Source organism: Oncorhynchus clarkii, chromosome 7, assembly GCF_045791955.1.
Source record: "Oncorhynchus clarkii lewisi isolate Uvic-CL-2024 chromosome 7, UVic_Ocla_1.0, whole genome shotgun sequence".
Classification (NCBI taxonomy): Eukaryota; Metazoa; Chordata; class Actinopteri; order Salmoniformes; family Salmonidae; genus Oncorhynchus; species Oncorhynchus clarkii.
Genome location: NC_092153.1, coordinates 87,844,815 through 87,859,600, shown reverse-complemented (window position 1 = coordinate 87,859,600; position 14,786 = coordinate 87,844,815). Strand labels below are relative to the sequence as shown.

General features: G+C 47.1%; 2 protein-coding genes across 2 annotated transcripts in view; one reads left to right on the top strand and one right to left on the bottom strand.

Annotated features, from left to right (window-relative positions):
• Positions 1-2,956, bottom strand: part of LOC139412707 (EF-hand and coiled-coil domain containing 1) — a 55,798-nt gene extending 52,842 nt beyond the window's left edge. Inside the window, exons 1-2 of the mRNA XM_071159366.1 lie at positions 2,258-2,956; positions 1,486-2,015 (exon numbers count right to left, since the gene is read on the bottom strand). Of these exons, the coding sequence (XP_071015467.1) occupies positions 1,486-2,015; positions 2,258-2,956 (1,229 nt within the window). The remainder of the gene's footprint in view (positions 1-1,485; positions 2,016-2,257) is intronic.
• A 1,627-nt stretch (positions 2,957-4,583) lies between these two features.
• The window catches only part of LOC139412706 (uncharacterized protein CFAP92-like), a 95,482-nt gene continuing 85,279 nt past the window's right edge, over positions 4,584-14,786 (top strand). Inside the window, exon 1 of the mRNA XM_071159365.1 lies at positions 4,584-4,896. Coding sequence (XP_071015466.1) covers positions 4,584-4,896 — 313 coding nt within the window. The remainder of the gene's footprint in view (positions 4,897-14,786) is intronic.

Here is a 14,786-nt window from a genome sequence, read left to right as displayed (position 1 = left end):
AGGCCACCCCACCACCACCCCACCACCACTACAACAGACTCCTAAAGGGGCCACCCCTCCACCACTACACCAGAGTCCTATAGAGGTCACTCCACCACCTCTACACCAGACTCCTATAGAGGCCACCCCACCACCACTACACCAGACTCCTATAGAGACCACCCCACCACCACTACACCAGACTCCTATAGAGGCCACCCCACCACCACCACTACACCAGACTCCTATAGGGGCCACCCCACCACCACTAGACCAGACTCCTATAGAGACCACCCCACCACCACCACACCAGAATCCTATAGGGGCAAACCCACCACCACCCCACCACCACTACACCAGACTCCTATAGAGGCCACCCCACCACCACTACACCAGACTCATATAGGGGCCACCCCACAACCACTACACCAGACTCCTATAGAGGCCCCCCACCACCACTACACCAGACTCCTATAGGGGCAAACCCACCACCACCCCACCAACACCACTACACCAGACTCTTATAGGGCCACCCCACCACCACCACACCAGACTCCTATAGAGGCCACCCCCCCACCACCACTACACCAGACTCCTATAGAGGCTACCCCACCACCACTATATCAGCCACCTATAGAGGCCACCCCACCACCACTACACCAGACTCCTATAGAGGCCACCCCCCACCACCACTACACCAGACTCCTATAGAGGCCACCCCACCACCACTATATCAGCCTCCTATAGAGGCCACCCCACCACCACTATACCAGACTGCTAAAGAGGTTACCCCACCACCACTACACCAGACTCCTATAGAGGCCACCCCACCACCACTATACCAGCCTCCTATAGAGGCCACCCCACCACCACTACACCAGACTCCTATAGAGGCCACCCCACCACCACTAAACCAGACTCCTATAGAGGCCACCCCCCCACCACCACTACACCAGACTCCTATAGAGGCCACCCCACCACCACTATACCAGCCTCCTATAGAGGCCACCCCACCACCACTACACCAGACTCCTATAGAGGCCACCCCACCACCACAACACCAGACTCCTATAGGGGCAAACCCACCACCACCCCACCACCACTACACCAGACTCCTATAGGGCCACCCCACCACCTCCCCACCACCACTACACCAGACTCCAATAGAGGCCACCCCACCACCACTATATCAGCCTCCTATAGAGGCCACCCCACCACCACTATACCAGACTCCTATAGAGGCCACCCCACCACCACTACACCAGACTCCTATAGAGGCCACCCCACCACCACTACACCAGACTCCTATAGAGGCCACCCCCCAACCACCTCTACACCAGACTCCTATAGAGGCCACCACCCCACCACCTCTACACCAGACTCCTATAGAGGTCACTCCACCACCACTACACCAGACTCATTCACCTAGGTAGAACTGGACCTATAGTAGAGGAATAACATATAGAGTAACTGAAGCTTTTTTCCTGAAGGTACAGTCATGTTAACCTGTAGTAGAGGATCTCCTGCTCCAGCTGCTGGATGTGTCTCTGTAGGACTGGTACTCTGCTGACTTTAGCCTCCAGCTCTTTGACCTTCCCCATTCCACTGACCAGCGCCTGACGGGCATCCTCCACCTTCCTCCTCATGTCCCCCTGCTCCACCTGCAGTTGCCTGTTACACCCCTCTAACTCCGACACTGCCTCCCGCGACGACCTCAGCTCTTGCTCCAGCTTTTTATTAAACAGAATGGCCTCCTCCACCTGGCCAATCCGAGAGCTGTGGATCGGGTCAATCTCATGGAGGAGGCTCTGCAGGCTAGTGTACAGGCTACTGGTCTTCAGGCTAGAGTACTGGCTGGGGTCATGCTGGCTGCTGGGATTGCTGCTTTGGGTCGTCTTGATGTGGCTGAGGTTGTGGGTCTTGGTGTTCCCATGGCAGTTGTTGCTGCTGTGGGTCGTCCGGACAGAAAGTTTGTGATGAGCGATGAAGCAGCCGCCCTCTGATTCGTGTTTGGAGTGGCTCTTCAACAGTCCTACCTGGGAGGGGACAGACAGACAACAGTAGGCTATGGCCAGTTCAGTGATGGGGGGATAATAGCCTGCTAAAACATAGCTTTTCCAATGCCAACTTTCTCATAAACATATTCATTTGAAAGTGTCAGTGTCTCTATTCTAAAACTTCATGATCCTTTACAGGGCTATGTTTTGTTACAGACTCAAAGCCTCCCATCAACACATAATAATAACAATACCACTGATGCCCATCTGGATACCCTTACCTGTAGTGCCAGGGAGCGGGCATCACTGCTCTGTAGAGCCGCCCTCATATCCTCCACCAGCTCCCTCAGACTGGCATTCTCATCCTGTAGTTTAGTTATCCTTTCCTCTGCTTCCTCCAGAGCCACAATCTCCTCGTAACACTCCCGGGTGCAGGAGGCGCGCAGCTGCCGACAGCCGGGCAAATGTCTATCTGAGTTCGGTGACGATCCCCGGCTCTCTCTCCCACCGGTCCCCAGAGATAGCATCTTCTTTCGCCGCCTCAGAGGGATCCTCAGGCGGATCTGAGTCTCTATATGCTCGCTGTCTTTCCCGACCAGTAACCTCCCGTTCTCATACTGGGACCCAGCCTTGGTGCTGAAGTATCCGCAGAGTTTAGCGTGGAACTGCCTGAAGGTAAACTCACTGGGCAGATTATCCAGGACCCCCACACACTCCTCCGACTCAGAGTCTTTGTTCAACCCCAAGATCTCACACAGAATATTAAAGTCCTCCATGGATATCTTCCCATCTCCTGTACAGTCCATGTGGTGGAAGATCTCCTGCAGATACTGATCCAGTCCGGTCGCCAGAACTATAATTTCGTTCTCTACTCCCCGATCCAGTCCGTAGTGGTAAGCCAGGGTACTCGCTATCCATTGTGTCCTGCGGGCGGGTCGGCCGTACAGATCACAACTATCTTTAACCAATATTTTATCCATTCTTTTCAAATCAGTACAAATCCATTGATGAGAAGAAAACAAGTTGTGTATCAGTGATCATGTTGTAGCATCCTGTGTCCATGTTCTCTTTTCCGTGACTGAATAAAAGTGTATTTCTGCAGAGGAGCTCTTTGTGCGCGCAGGGCGTTTCTTTGAAGCGAGTTTTGGCTCAGCCCCTCAACACATATATACTGGGGCGACATTTGAAATGGTTTCCTCGAAAGTAGAGAAAAAAAATGTATGCTTTTCACGTTCACATCTTTCTAACGCAGGCTAGCCTACATTACACTATACTACAGAGTAGAACACATCATATTTTATAGAATAGAAAGCAAAATGAAATAAAATAATGGGATAGAATACAATACAATGTGCAATATCATATTGCGACCTGATAATAACGGTCCTGACATGTAGCTTATTTGAAACAATAGGGTTTAAACCAATCAACTGCTGTTCTATTGAGTTAGACCAGTTGATTAGCAGTTGGGACTGATGTCTGGTGGACCAACAGATATCAATGCGGCTTCATTGTTCTGTAATTGAGTCCTTGAGGGGGGTAATGGTTTGAAAAGCCTAAGTGGTATTCATGCACGAAACAAAATATTGAATGATTTAAAGATTTTGTTATAATAGTTTCTAACAGGTTGAAAAAAGTAATTGCTGAAAATAATGACAGTCTTAAATTACTAAAATATTGTGTGGGTTGTTTGTATTTTTTGTAAAAACATTGTTTGTTTTAGCATCAGAATAGTCTAGAATCTTTTATCTAGTTCATAATTATCAGGATAATAGCAATGCTTGATTCTTCTAATCTAATCGGGCTTTCAAAGTTTCAGTTCGTTCCGGATTGGCCATTGTGATAAATAATATCCATTTATTATGATATATTATGATGTCACAATGTAACTTTCACTCACCGCAACATTGTTACAAACAATTTGAGACACTGGCGATTGTAACGTTATCACGTTGTTGTCGCAACACTGGTTGCTAAGGTGACGTAAACAGTTCATGTGACATCCTACCGCATTTGATGTTATTCCGCCAAAGATGAAACCGTGATTCTACGTAATTATGAAAATAATTAGGCTATATACCATGTATCAGTGATGATATTGGTAAAAGATTTAAGGGACACAAACTGAAATAGCTGCCGAACTGCACCTCCAGTCTACCAAAGAGCTAAGGACTATTTCGTGTAGCGGTAAGTAGGAAGGTGATTCACAGAAAAGTTGACATGTAATTTTACTCAGATGATGTGAAAATGATGTGCCTGAAGGATCGGTAGGATCACCAACCCACACAGGCAAGCAGGACATTAAACGGTAGGCTTGTGCATTGTGAATTATGATTTTAAAAGTTGCATAATAATGTAGAGCTGTATCTTGTATTGTTGTATGCGTAGCATTTACTCATTGTTGTTAGGAGTGTAGAGCATGACATTTGTTATTTTAAGAATAAAATAATGAACATTTACTTTGTTTGGCTGCAACGTAATTTATTATATTTATTTATATTTATTTTTGACGAAGTTAGAAATAACAATATTTGTTCCCTTGGCAGGTCTGTTATTCAGTCAGTAACGTTACATTGTCTATTAACCAGATAAAGCTGTGACTGAACCATGGAGTCCAGATCGCTGTGTGAGGAACCAGACTCCAAGAGCTCTCTACCCTGTCCCTCTCCACCAGACTCTGATTTGGGGGAGGACACAGAGACAGAAGGGTGTGGGAGAGACAGGGACAGGGAGGACATGTTCCCAGGGGGACAAGAACATAGAGACCAGGACAGGTCATATTCGGAGTCCAGCTCACCTGTGGATGTCATCGTTACGACAGACAGCAAAGACATACCCGATGACCTGACCAGTACAAACAGCAAAGATGGCTCCCATGTCGTCAAATGGACTGTCAGCATTGTTATAGCCATTCCTAAAGGTACACTACCATATATTGGGACTATACATATTACGACAGGCAAGCACATTATAAATAGAAATGTCAACACAAAATACAGTAGCACCCACAAACACATTGGCAAACAGCAGAATTGCGCAGCATTTGAATTCACAAACATTAATTTTATAGAAAACAGAGAAGAAAATCAATGTTACTTGTTTATAGTTACTAAAATTATAGCATACACACAAGAGTCCTTGACATCACCCCTAACTGTCCCCTATATCATAGAGCTACATTACCCCTATTTGTATATCACCCATATCTGTCCCCTATCTGTCCCCTATATCATAGAGCTACATTACCCCTATATGTATATCACCCCTATCTGTCCCCTAACTGTCCCCTATCTGTCCTCTATACCATAGAACTACATTACCCTCTCTGTCCTCTATACCATAGAGCTACATTACCCCATTTGTATATCACCCCTATCTGTCCCCTATACCATTGACCTACATCAACCTCTCTGTCCTCTATACCATAGAGCTACATTACCCCTATATGTATATCACCCCTATCTGTCCCCTATCTGTCCCCTATATCATAGAGCTGCATCACCCCTATCTGTCCTCTATATCATAGAGCTGCATCACCCTATCTGTCCCCTATATCATAGAGCTGCATCACCCTATCTGTCCCCTATATCATAGAGCTGCATCACCCCTATCTGTCCCCTATCTGTCCTCTATATCATAGAGCTGCATCACCCCTATCTGTCCCCTATACCATTGACCTACATCACCCTCTCTGTCCTCTATACCATGGAGCTACATTACCCCTATCTGTCCCCTATACCATGGAGCTACATTACAACTATCTGTCCCCTATACCATGGAGCACATTACCCCTATCTGTCCCCTATACCATGGAGCTATATTACCCCTATCTGTCCCCTATACCATAAAGCTAAACTACCCCTATCTGTCCCCTGTACCATGGAGCTACATTACCCCTATCTGTCCCCTATACCATAAAGCTAAACTACCCCTATCTGTCCCCTATACCATAAAGCTAAACTACCCCTATCTGTCCCCTATACCATGGAGCTACATTACCCCTATCTGTCTCCTATACCATGGAGCTAAACTACCCCCATCTGTCCCCTGTACCATGGAGCTACATTACCCCTATCTGTCCCCTATACCATGGAGCTAAACTACCCCTATCTGTCCCCTATACCATGGAGCTACATTACCCCTATCTGTCCCCTATACCATGGAGCTAAACTACCCCTATCTGTCTCCTATACCATGGAGATACATCACCCCTCTGTCCCCTTTCTGTCCTCTATCCCATAGACACATCACCCCTATCTGTCCCCTATCTGTCCTCTATACAATAGAGCTACATTACCCCATATGTATATCACCCCTATCTGTCCCCTATATCATTGACCTAAATCACCCCCTCTGTCCTCTATACCATAGAGCTAAATTACCCCATATGTATATCACCACTATCAGTCCCCTATATCATAGAGCTGCATCACCCCTATCTGTCCCCTATCTGTCCTCTATATCATAGAGCTGCATCACCCCTATCTGTCCCCTATACCATTGACCTACATCACCCTCTCTGTCCTCTATACCATGGAGCTACATTACCCCTATCTGTCCCCTATACCATGGAGCTACATTACAACTATCTGTCCCCTATACCATGGAGCACATTACCCCTATCTGTCCCCTATACCATGGAGCTATATTACCCCTATCTGTCCCCTATACCATAAAGCTAAACTACCCCTATCTGTCCCCTGTACCATGGAGCTACATTACCCCTATCTGTCCCCTATACCATAAAGCTAAACTACCCCTATCTGTCCCCTATACCATAAAGCTAAACTACCCCTATCTGTCCCCTATACCATGGAGCTACATTACCCCTATCTGTCTCCTATACCATGGAGCTAAACTACCCCCATCTGTCCCCTGTACCATGGAGCTACATTACCCCTATCTGTCCCCTATACCATGGAGCTAAACTACCCCTATCTGTCCCCTATACCATGGAGCTACATTACCCCTATCTGTCCCCTATACCATGGAGCTAAACTACCCCTATCTGTCTCCTATACCATGGAGATACATCACCCCTCTGTCCCCTTTCTGTCCTCTATCCCATAGACACATCACCCCTATCTGTCCCCTATCTGTCCTCTATACAATAGAGCTACATTACCCCATATGTATATCACCCCTATCTGTCCCCTATATCATTGACCTAAATCACCCCCTCTGTCCTCTATACCATAGAGCTAAATTACCCCATATGTATATCACCACTATCAGTCCCCTATATCATAGAGCTACATTACCCCATATGTATATCACCCCTATCTGTCCCCTATGCCCCTATATCATAGAGCTGCATTACCCTATCTGTCCCCTATATCATAGAGCTGCATCACACTATCTGTCCCCTATATCATAGAGCTGCATCACCCTATCTGTCCTCTATATCATAGAGCTGCATCACACCTATCTGTCCCCTATACCATTGACCTACATCACCCTCTCTGTCCTCTATACCATAGAGCTACATTACCCCTATGTGTCCCCTATACCATGGAGCTACATTACCCCTATCTGTCCCCATGTACCATGGAGCTACATTACCCCTATATGTCTCATGTACCCTGGGGCTACATTACCCCTATCTGTCCCCTATACCATGGGGCTACATTACCCCTATCTGTCCCCTGTACCATGGAGCTACATTACCCCTATCTGTCCCCTATACCATGGAGCTACATTACCCCTATCTGTCCCCATGTACCATGGAGCTACATTACCCCTATCTGTCTCATGTACCCTGGGGCTACATTACCTCTATCTGTCCCCTATACCATGGGGCTACATTACCCCTATCTGTCCCCTGTACCATGGAGCTACATTACCCCTATCTGTCCCCTATACCATGGAGCTACATTACCCCTATTTGTCCCCTATACCATAAAGCTAAACTACCCCTATCTGTCCCCTATACCATGCAGCTACATTACCCCTATCTGTCCCCTATACCATAAAGCTAAACTACCCCTATCTGTCCCCTATACCATAAAGCTAAACTACCCCTATCTGTCCCCTGTACCATGGAGCTACATTACCCCTATCTGTCCCCTATACCATAAAGCTAAACTACCCCTATCTGTCCCCTATACCATAAAGCTAAATGACCCCTATCTGTCCCCTATACCATGGAGCTACATTACCCCTATCTGTCTCCTATACCATGGAGCTAAACTACCCCCATCTGTCCCCTGTACCATGGAGCTACATTACCCCTATCTGTCCCCTATACCATGGAGCTAAACTACCCCTATCTGTCCCCTATACCATGGAGCTACATTACCCCTATCTGTCCCCTATACCATGGAGCTAAACTACCCCTATCTGTCTCCTATACCATGGAGATACATCACCCCTCTGTCCCCTTTCTGTCCTCTATCCCATAGACACATCACCCCTATCTGTCCCCTATCTGTCCTCTATACAATAGAGCTACATTACCCCATATGTATATCACCCCTATCTGTCCCCTATATCATTGACCTAAATCACCCCCTCTGTCCTCTATACCATAGAGCTAAATTACCCCATATGTATATCACCACTATCAGTCCCCTATATCATAGAGCTACATTACCCCATATGTATATCACCCCTATCTGTCCCCTATGCCCTTATATCATAGAGCTGCATTACCCTATCTGTCCCCTATATCATAGAGCTGCATCACCCTATCTGTCCTCTATATCATAGAGCTGCATCACACCTATCTGTCCCCTATACCATTGACCTACATCACCCTCTCTGTCCTCTATACCATAGAGCTACATTACCCCTATGTGTCCCCTATACCATGGAGCTACATTACCCATATCTGTCCCCATGTACCATGGATCTACATTACCCCTATCTGTCTCATGTACCCTGGGGCTACATTACCCCTATCTGTCCCCTGTACCATGGAGCTACATTACCCCTATCTGTCCCCTATACCATGGAGCTACATTACCCCTATCTGTCCCCTATACCATGGAGCTACATTACAACTATCTGTCCCCTATACCATGGAGCACATTACCCCTATCTGTCCCCTATACCATGGAGCTATATTACCCCTATTTGTCCCCTATACCATAAAGCTAAACTACCCCTATCTGTCCCCTATACCATGCAGCTACATTACCCCTATCTGTCCCCTATACCATAAAGCTAAACTACCCCTATCTGTCCCCTATACCATAAAGCTAAACTACCCCTATCTGTCCCCTGTACCATGGAGCTACATTACCCCTATCTGTCCCCTATACCATAAAGCTAAACTACCCCTATCTGTCCCCTATACCATAAAGCTAAACTACCCCTATCTGTCCCCTATACCATGGAGCTACATTACCCCTATCTGTCTCCTATACCATGGAGCTAAACTACCCCCATCTGTCCCCTGTACCATGGAGCTACATTACCCCTATCTGTCCCCTATACCATGGAGCTAAACTACCCCTATCTGTCCCCTATACCATGGAGCTACATTACCCCTATCTGTCCCCTATACCATGGAGCTAAACTACCCCTATCTGTCTCCTATACCATGGAGATACATCACCCCTCTGCCCCCTTTCTGTCCGCTATCCCATAGACACATCACCCCTATCTGTCCCCTATCTGTCCTCTATACAATAGAGCTTTACCCCATATGTATATCACCCCTATCTGTCCCCTATATCATTGACCTAAATCACCCCCTCTGTCCTCTATACCATAGAGCTAAATTACCCCATATGTATATCACCACTATCACTACCATGGAGCTACATTACCCCTATCTGTCCCCTATACCATGGAGCACATTACCCCTATCTGTCCCCTATACCATGGAGCTATATTACCTCTATCTGTCCCCTATACCATAAAGCTAAACTACCCCTATCTGTCCCCTGTACCATGGAGCTACATTACCCCTATCTGTCCCCTATACCATAAAGCTAAACTACCCCTCTCTGTCCCCTATACCATAAAGCTAAACTACCCCTATCTGTCCCCTATACCATGGAGCTACATTACCCCTATCTGTCTCCTATACCATGGAGCTAAACTACCCCCATCTGTCCCCTGTACCATGAAGCTACATTACCCCTATCTGTCCCCTATACCATGGAGCTACATTACCCCTATATGTCCCCTATACCATGGAGCTAAACTACCCCTATCTGTCTCCTATACCATGGAGATACATCACCCCTCTGTCCCCTTTCTGTCCTCTATCCCATAGACACATCACCCCTATCTGTCCCCTATCTGTCCTCTATACAATAGAGCTACATTACCCCATATGTATATCACCCCTATCTGCCCCCTATATCATTGACCTAAATCACCCCCTCTGTCCTCTATACCATAGAGCTAAATTACCCCATATGTATATCACCACTATCAGTCCCCTATATCATAGAGCTACATTACCCCATATGTATATCACCCCTATCTGTCCCCTATGCCCTTATATCATAGAGCTGCATTACCCTATCTGTCCCCTATATCATAGAGCTGCATCACACTATCTGTCCCCTATATCATAGAGCTGCATCACCCTATCTGTCCTCTATATCATAGAGCTGCATCACACCTATCTGTCCCCTATACCATTGACCTACATCACCCTCTCTGTCCTCTATACCATAGAGCTACATTACCCCTATGTGTCCCCTATACCATGGAGCTACATTACCCCTATCTGTCCCCATGTACCATGGAGCTACATTACCCCTATCTGTCTCATGTACCCAAGGGCTACATTACCCCTATCTGTCCCCTATACCATGGGGCTACATTACCCCTATCTGTCCCCTGTACCATGGAGCTACATTACCCCTATCTGTCCCCTATACCACGAAGCTAAACTACCCCTATCTGTCCCCTATACCATGGAGCTACATTACCCCTATCTGTCCCCTATATCACGGAGCTAAACTACCCCTATCTGTCCCCTATACCATGGAGCTACATTACCCCTATCGGTCCCCTATACCATGGAGCTACACTACCCCTATCTTTTCCCTATACCACCGAGCTACATTACCCCTATCTGTTCCCTATACCATGGAGCTACATTACCCCTATCTGTCCCCTATACCATGGAGCTAAACTACCCATATCTGTCCCCTATACCATGGAGATTCATCACCCCTCTGTCCCCTTTCTGTCCTCTATCCCATAGAGATACATCACCCCTCTGTCCCCTCTCTGTCCTCTATCCCATAGAGATACATAACCCCTCTGTCCTCTATCTGTCCTCTATCCCATAGAGATACATTACCTCTCTGTCCTCTATCCCATAGAGATACATTCTCTCTGTCCTCTATCCCATACAGATACATCACCCCTCTGTCCCCTCTATGTCCTCTATCTGTCCTCTATCCCATAGAGATACATCACCTCTCTGTCCTCTATACATCACCCCTCTGTCCTCTATCCCCTAGAGATACATCACCCCTCTGTCCTCTATCTGTCCTCTATCCCATAGAGATACATCACCTCTCTGTCCTCTATCCCATAGAGATACATCACCCCTCTGTCCTCTATCCCATAGAGATACATCACCCCTCTGTCCTCTATCCCATAGAGATACATCACCTCTCTGTCCTCTATCCCATACAGATACATCACACCTCTGTCCCCTCTATGTCCTCTATCTGTCCTCTATTCCATATTGATACATCACCCCTCTGTCCTCTCTGTCCTCTATCCCATACATATACATCACCTCTCTGTCCTCTATCCCATAGAGATACATAACCCTTCTGTCCTCTATCCCATAGAGATACATCACCTCTCTGTCCTCTATCCCATAGAGATACATAACCCTTCTGTCCTCTATCCCATACAGATACATCACCCCTCTGTTCTCTATCTGTCCTCTATCCCATATTGATACATCACCCCTCTGTCCTCTATCTGTCCTCTATCCCATACAGATACATCACCCCTCTGTCCTCTTTCTGTTCTCTATCCCATAGAGATACATCACCCCTCTGTCCTCCATCCCATAGAGATACATCACCCCTCTGTCCTCTATCCCATATTGATACATCACCCCTCTGTCCTCTATCCCATCTTGATACATTAACCCTCTGTCCTCTATCCCATAGAGATACATCACCCCTCTGGCCTCTATCCCATAGAGATACATCACCCCTCTGTCCTCTATCTGTCCTCTATCCCATAGAGATACATCACCTCTCTGTCCTCTATCCCATAGAGATACATCACCCCTCTGTCCTCTATCCCATTAGAGATACATCACCCCTCTGGCCTCTATCCCATAGAGATACATCACCCGTTTCTCCTCTATCCCATAGAGACACATCACCCCTCTGTCCCCTCTCTGTCCTCTATCCCATAGAGATACATTACCCCTCTGTCCCCTCTCTGTCCTCCATCTGTTCTCTATCCCATATTGATACATCACCCCTCTGTCCTCTATCCCATAGAGATACATCACCTCTGTCCTCTATCCCATAGAGATACATCACCCCCCTGTCCTCTATCCCATAGAGATACATCACCCCTCTGTCCTCTATCTGTCCTCTATCCCATATTGATACATCACCCCTCTGTCCTCTATCTGTCCTCTATCCCATATTGATACATCACCCTTCTGTCCTCTATCCCATAGAGATACACCACCCCTCTGTCCCCTATCCCATATTGATACATCACCCCTCTGTCCTCTATCCCATATTGATACATCACCCTTCTGTCCTCTATCCCATAGAGATACATCACCCCTCTGTCCTCTATCTGTCCTCTATCCCATAGAGATACATCACCCCTCTGCCCTCTATCCCATAGAGATACATCACACCTCTGTCCCCTCTATGTCCTCTATCTGTCCTCTATCCCACATTGATACATCACCCCTCTCTCCTCTCTCTCCTCTATCTGTCCTCTATCCCATAGAGATACATCACCCCTCTGTCCTCTATCCCATAGAGATACATCACCCCTCTGTCCTCTATCCCCTAGATATACATCAACCCTCTGTCCTCTATCTGTCCTCTATCCCATAGAGATACATCACCTCTCTGTCCTCTATCCCATAGAGATACATCACCCCTCTGTCCCCTCTATGTCCTCTATCTGTCCTCTATCCCATATTGATACATCACCCCTCTATCTGGCCTCTATCCCATACAGATACATCACCTCTCTGTCCTCTATCCCATAGAGAAACATCACCCCTCTGTCCCCTCTATGTCCTATATCTGTCCTCTATCCCATATTGATACATCACCCCTCTATCTGGCCTCTATCCCATACAGATACATCACCCCTCTGTCCTCTATCCCATAGAGATACATCACCCCTCTGGCCTCTATCCCATACAGATACATCACCCCTCTGTCCTCTATCCCATAGAGATACATCACCGCTCTGTCCTCTATCCCATAGAGATACATCACCCCTCTGTCCTCTATCCCATAGAGATACATCACCCCTCTGTCCTCTATCCCATAGAGATACATCACCCCTTTGTCCTCTATCCCATAGAGACACATCACCCCTCTATCCCCTCTCTGTCCTCTATCCCATAGAGACACATCACCCCTCTATCCCCTCTCTGTCCTCTATCCCATATTGATACATCACCCCTCTCTCCTCTCTCTCCTCTATCTGTCCTCTATCCCATAGAGATACATCACCCCTCTGTCCTCTATCCCATAGAGATACATCACCCCTCTGTCCTCTATCCCCTAGATATACATCACCCCTCTGTCCTCTATCTGTCCTCTATCCCATAGAGATACATCACCCCTTTGTCCTCTATCCCATAGAGACACATCACCCCTCTATCCCCTCTCTGTCCTCTATCCCATATTGATACATCACCCCTCTCTCCTCTCTCTCCTCTATCTGTCCTCTATCCCATAGAGATACATCACCCCTCTGTCCTCTATCCCATAGAGATACATCACCCCTCTGTCCTCTATCCCCTAGATATACATCACCCCTCTGTCCTCTATCTGTCCTCTATCCCATAGAGATACATCACCTCTCTGGCCTCTATCCCATACAGATACATCACCTCTCTGTCCTCTATCCCATAGAGAAACATCACCCCTCTGTCCCCTCTTTGTCCTCTATCTGTCCTCTATCCCATAGAGATACATCACCTCTCTGTCCTCTATACATCACCCCTCTGTCCTCTATCCCCTAGAGATACATCACCCCTCTGTCCTCTATCTGTCCTCTATCCCATAGAGATACATCACCTCTCTGTCCTCTATCCCATAGAGATACATCAACCCTCTGTCCTCTATCCCATGTTGATACATCACCCCTCTATCTGGCCTCTATCCCATACAGATACATCACCTCTCTGTCCTCTATCCCATAGAGAAACATCACCCCTCTGTCCCCTCTTTGTCCTCTATCTGTCCTCTATCCCATAGAGATACATCACCCCTCTGTCCTCTATCCCATAGAGATACATCACCCCTCTGGCCTCTATCCCATAGAGATACATCACCCCTCTGTCCTCTATCCCATAGAGATACATCACCCCTCTGTCCTCTATCTGTCCTCTATCCCATAGAGATACATCACCCCTCTCTCCTCTCTCTCCTCTATCTGTCCTCTATCCCATAGAGATACATCACCCCTCTGTCCTCTATCCCATAGAGATACATCACCCCTTTGTCCTCTATCCCATAGAGACACATCACCCCTCTATCCCCTCTCTGTCCTCTATCCCATAGAGATACATCACCCCTCTGTCCCCTCTCTGTCCTCTATCTGTCCTCTATCCCATATTGATACATCACCCCTCTGTCCTCTATCTGTCCTCTATCCCATAGA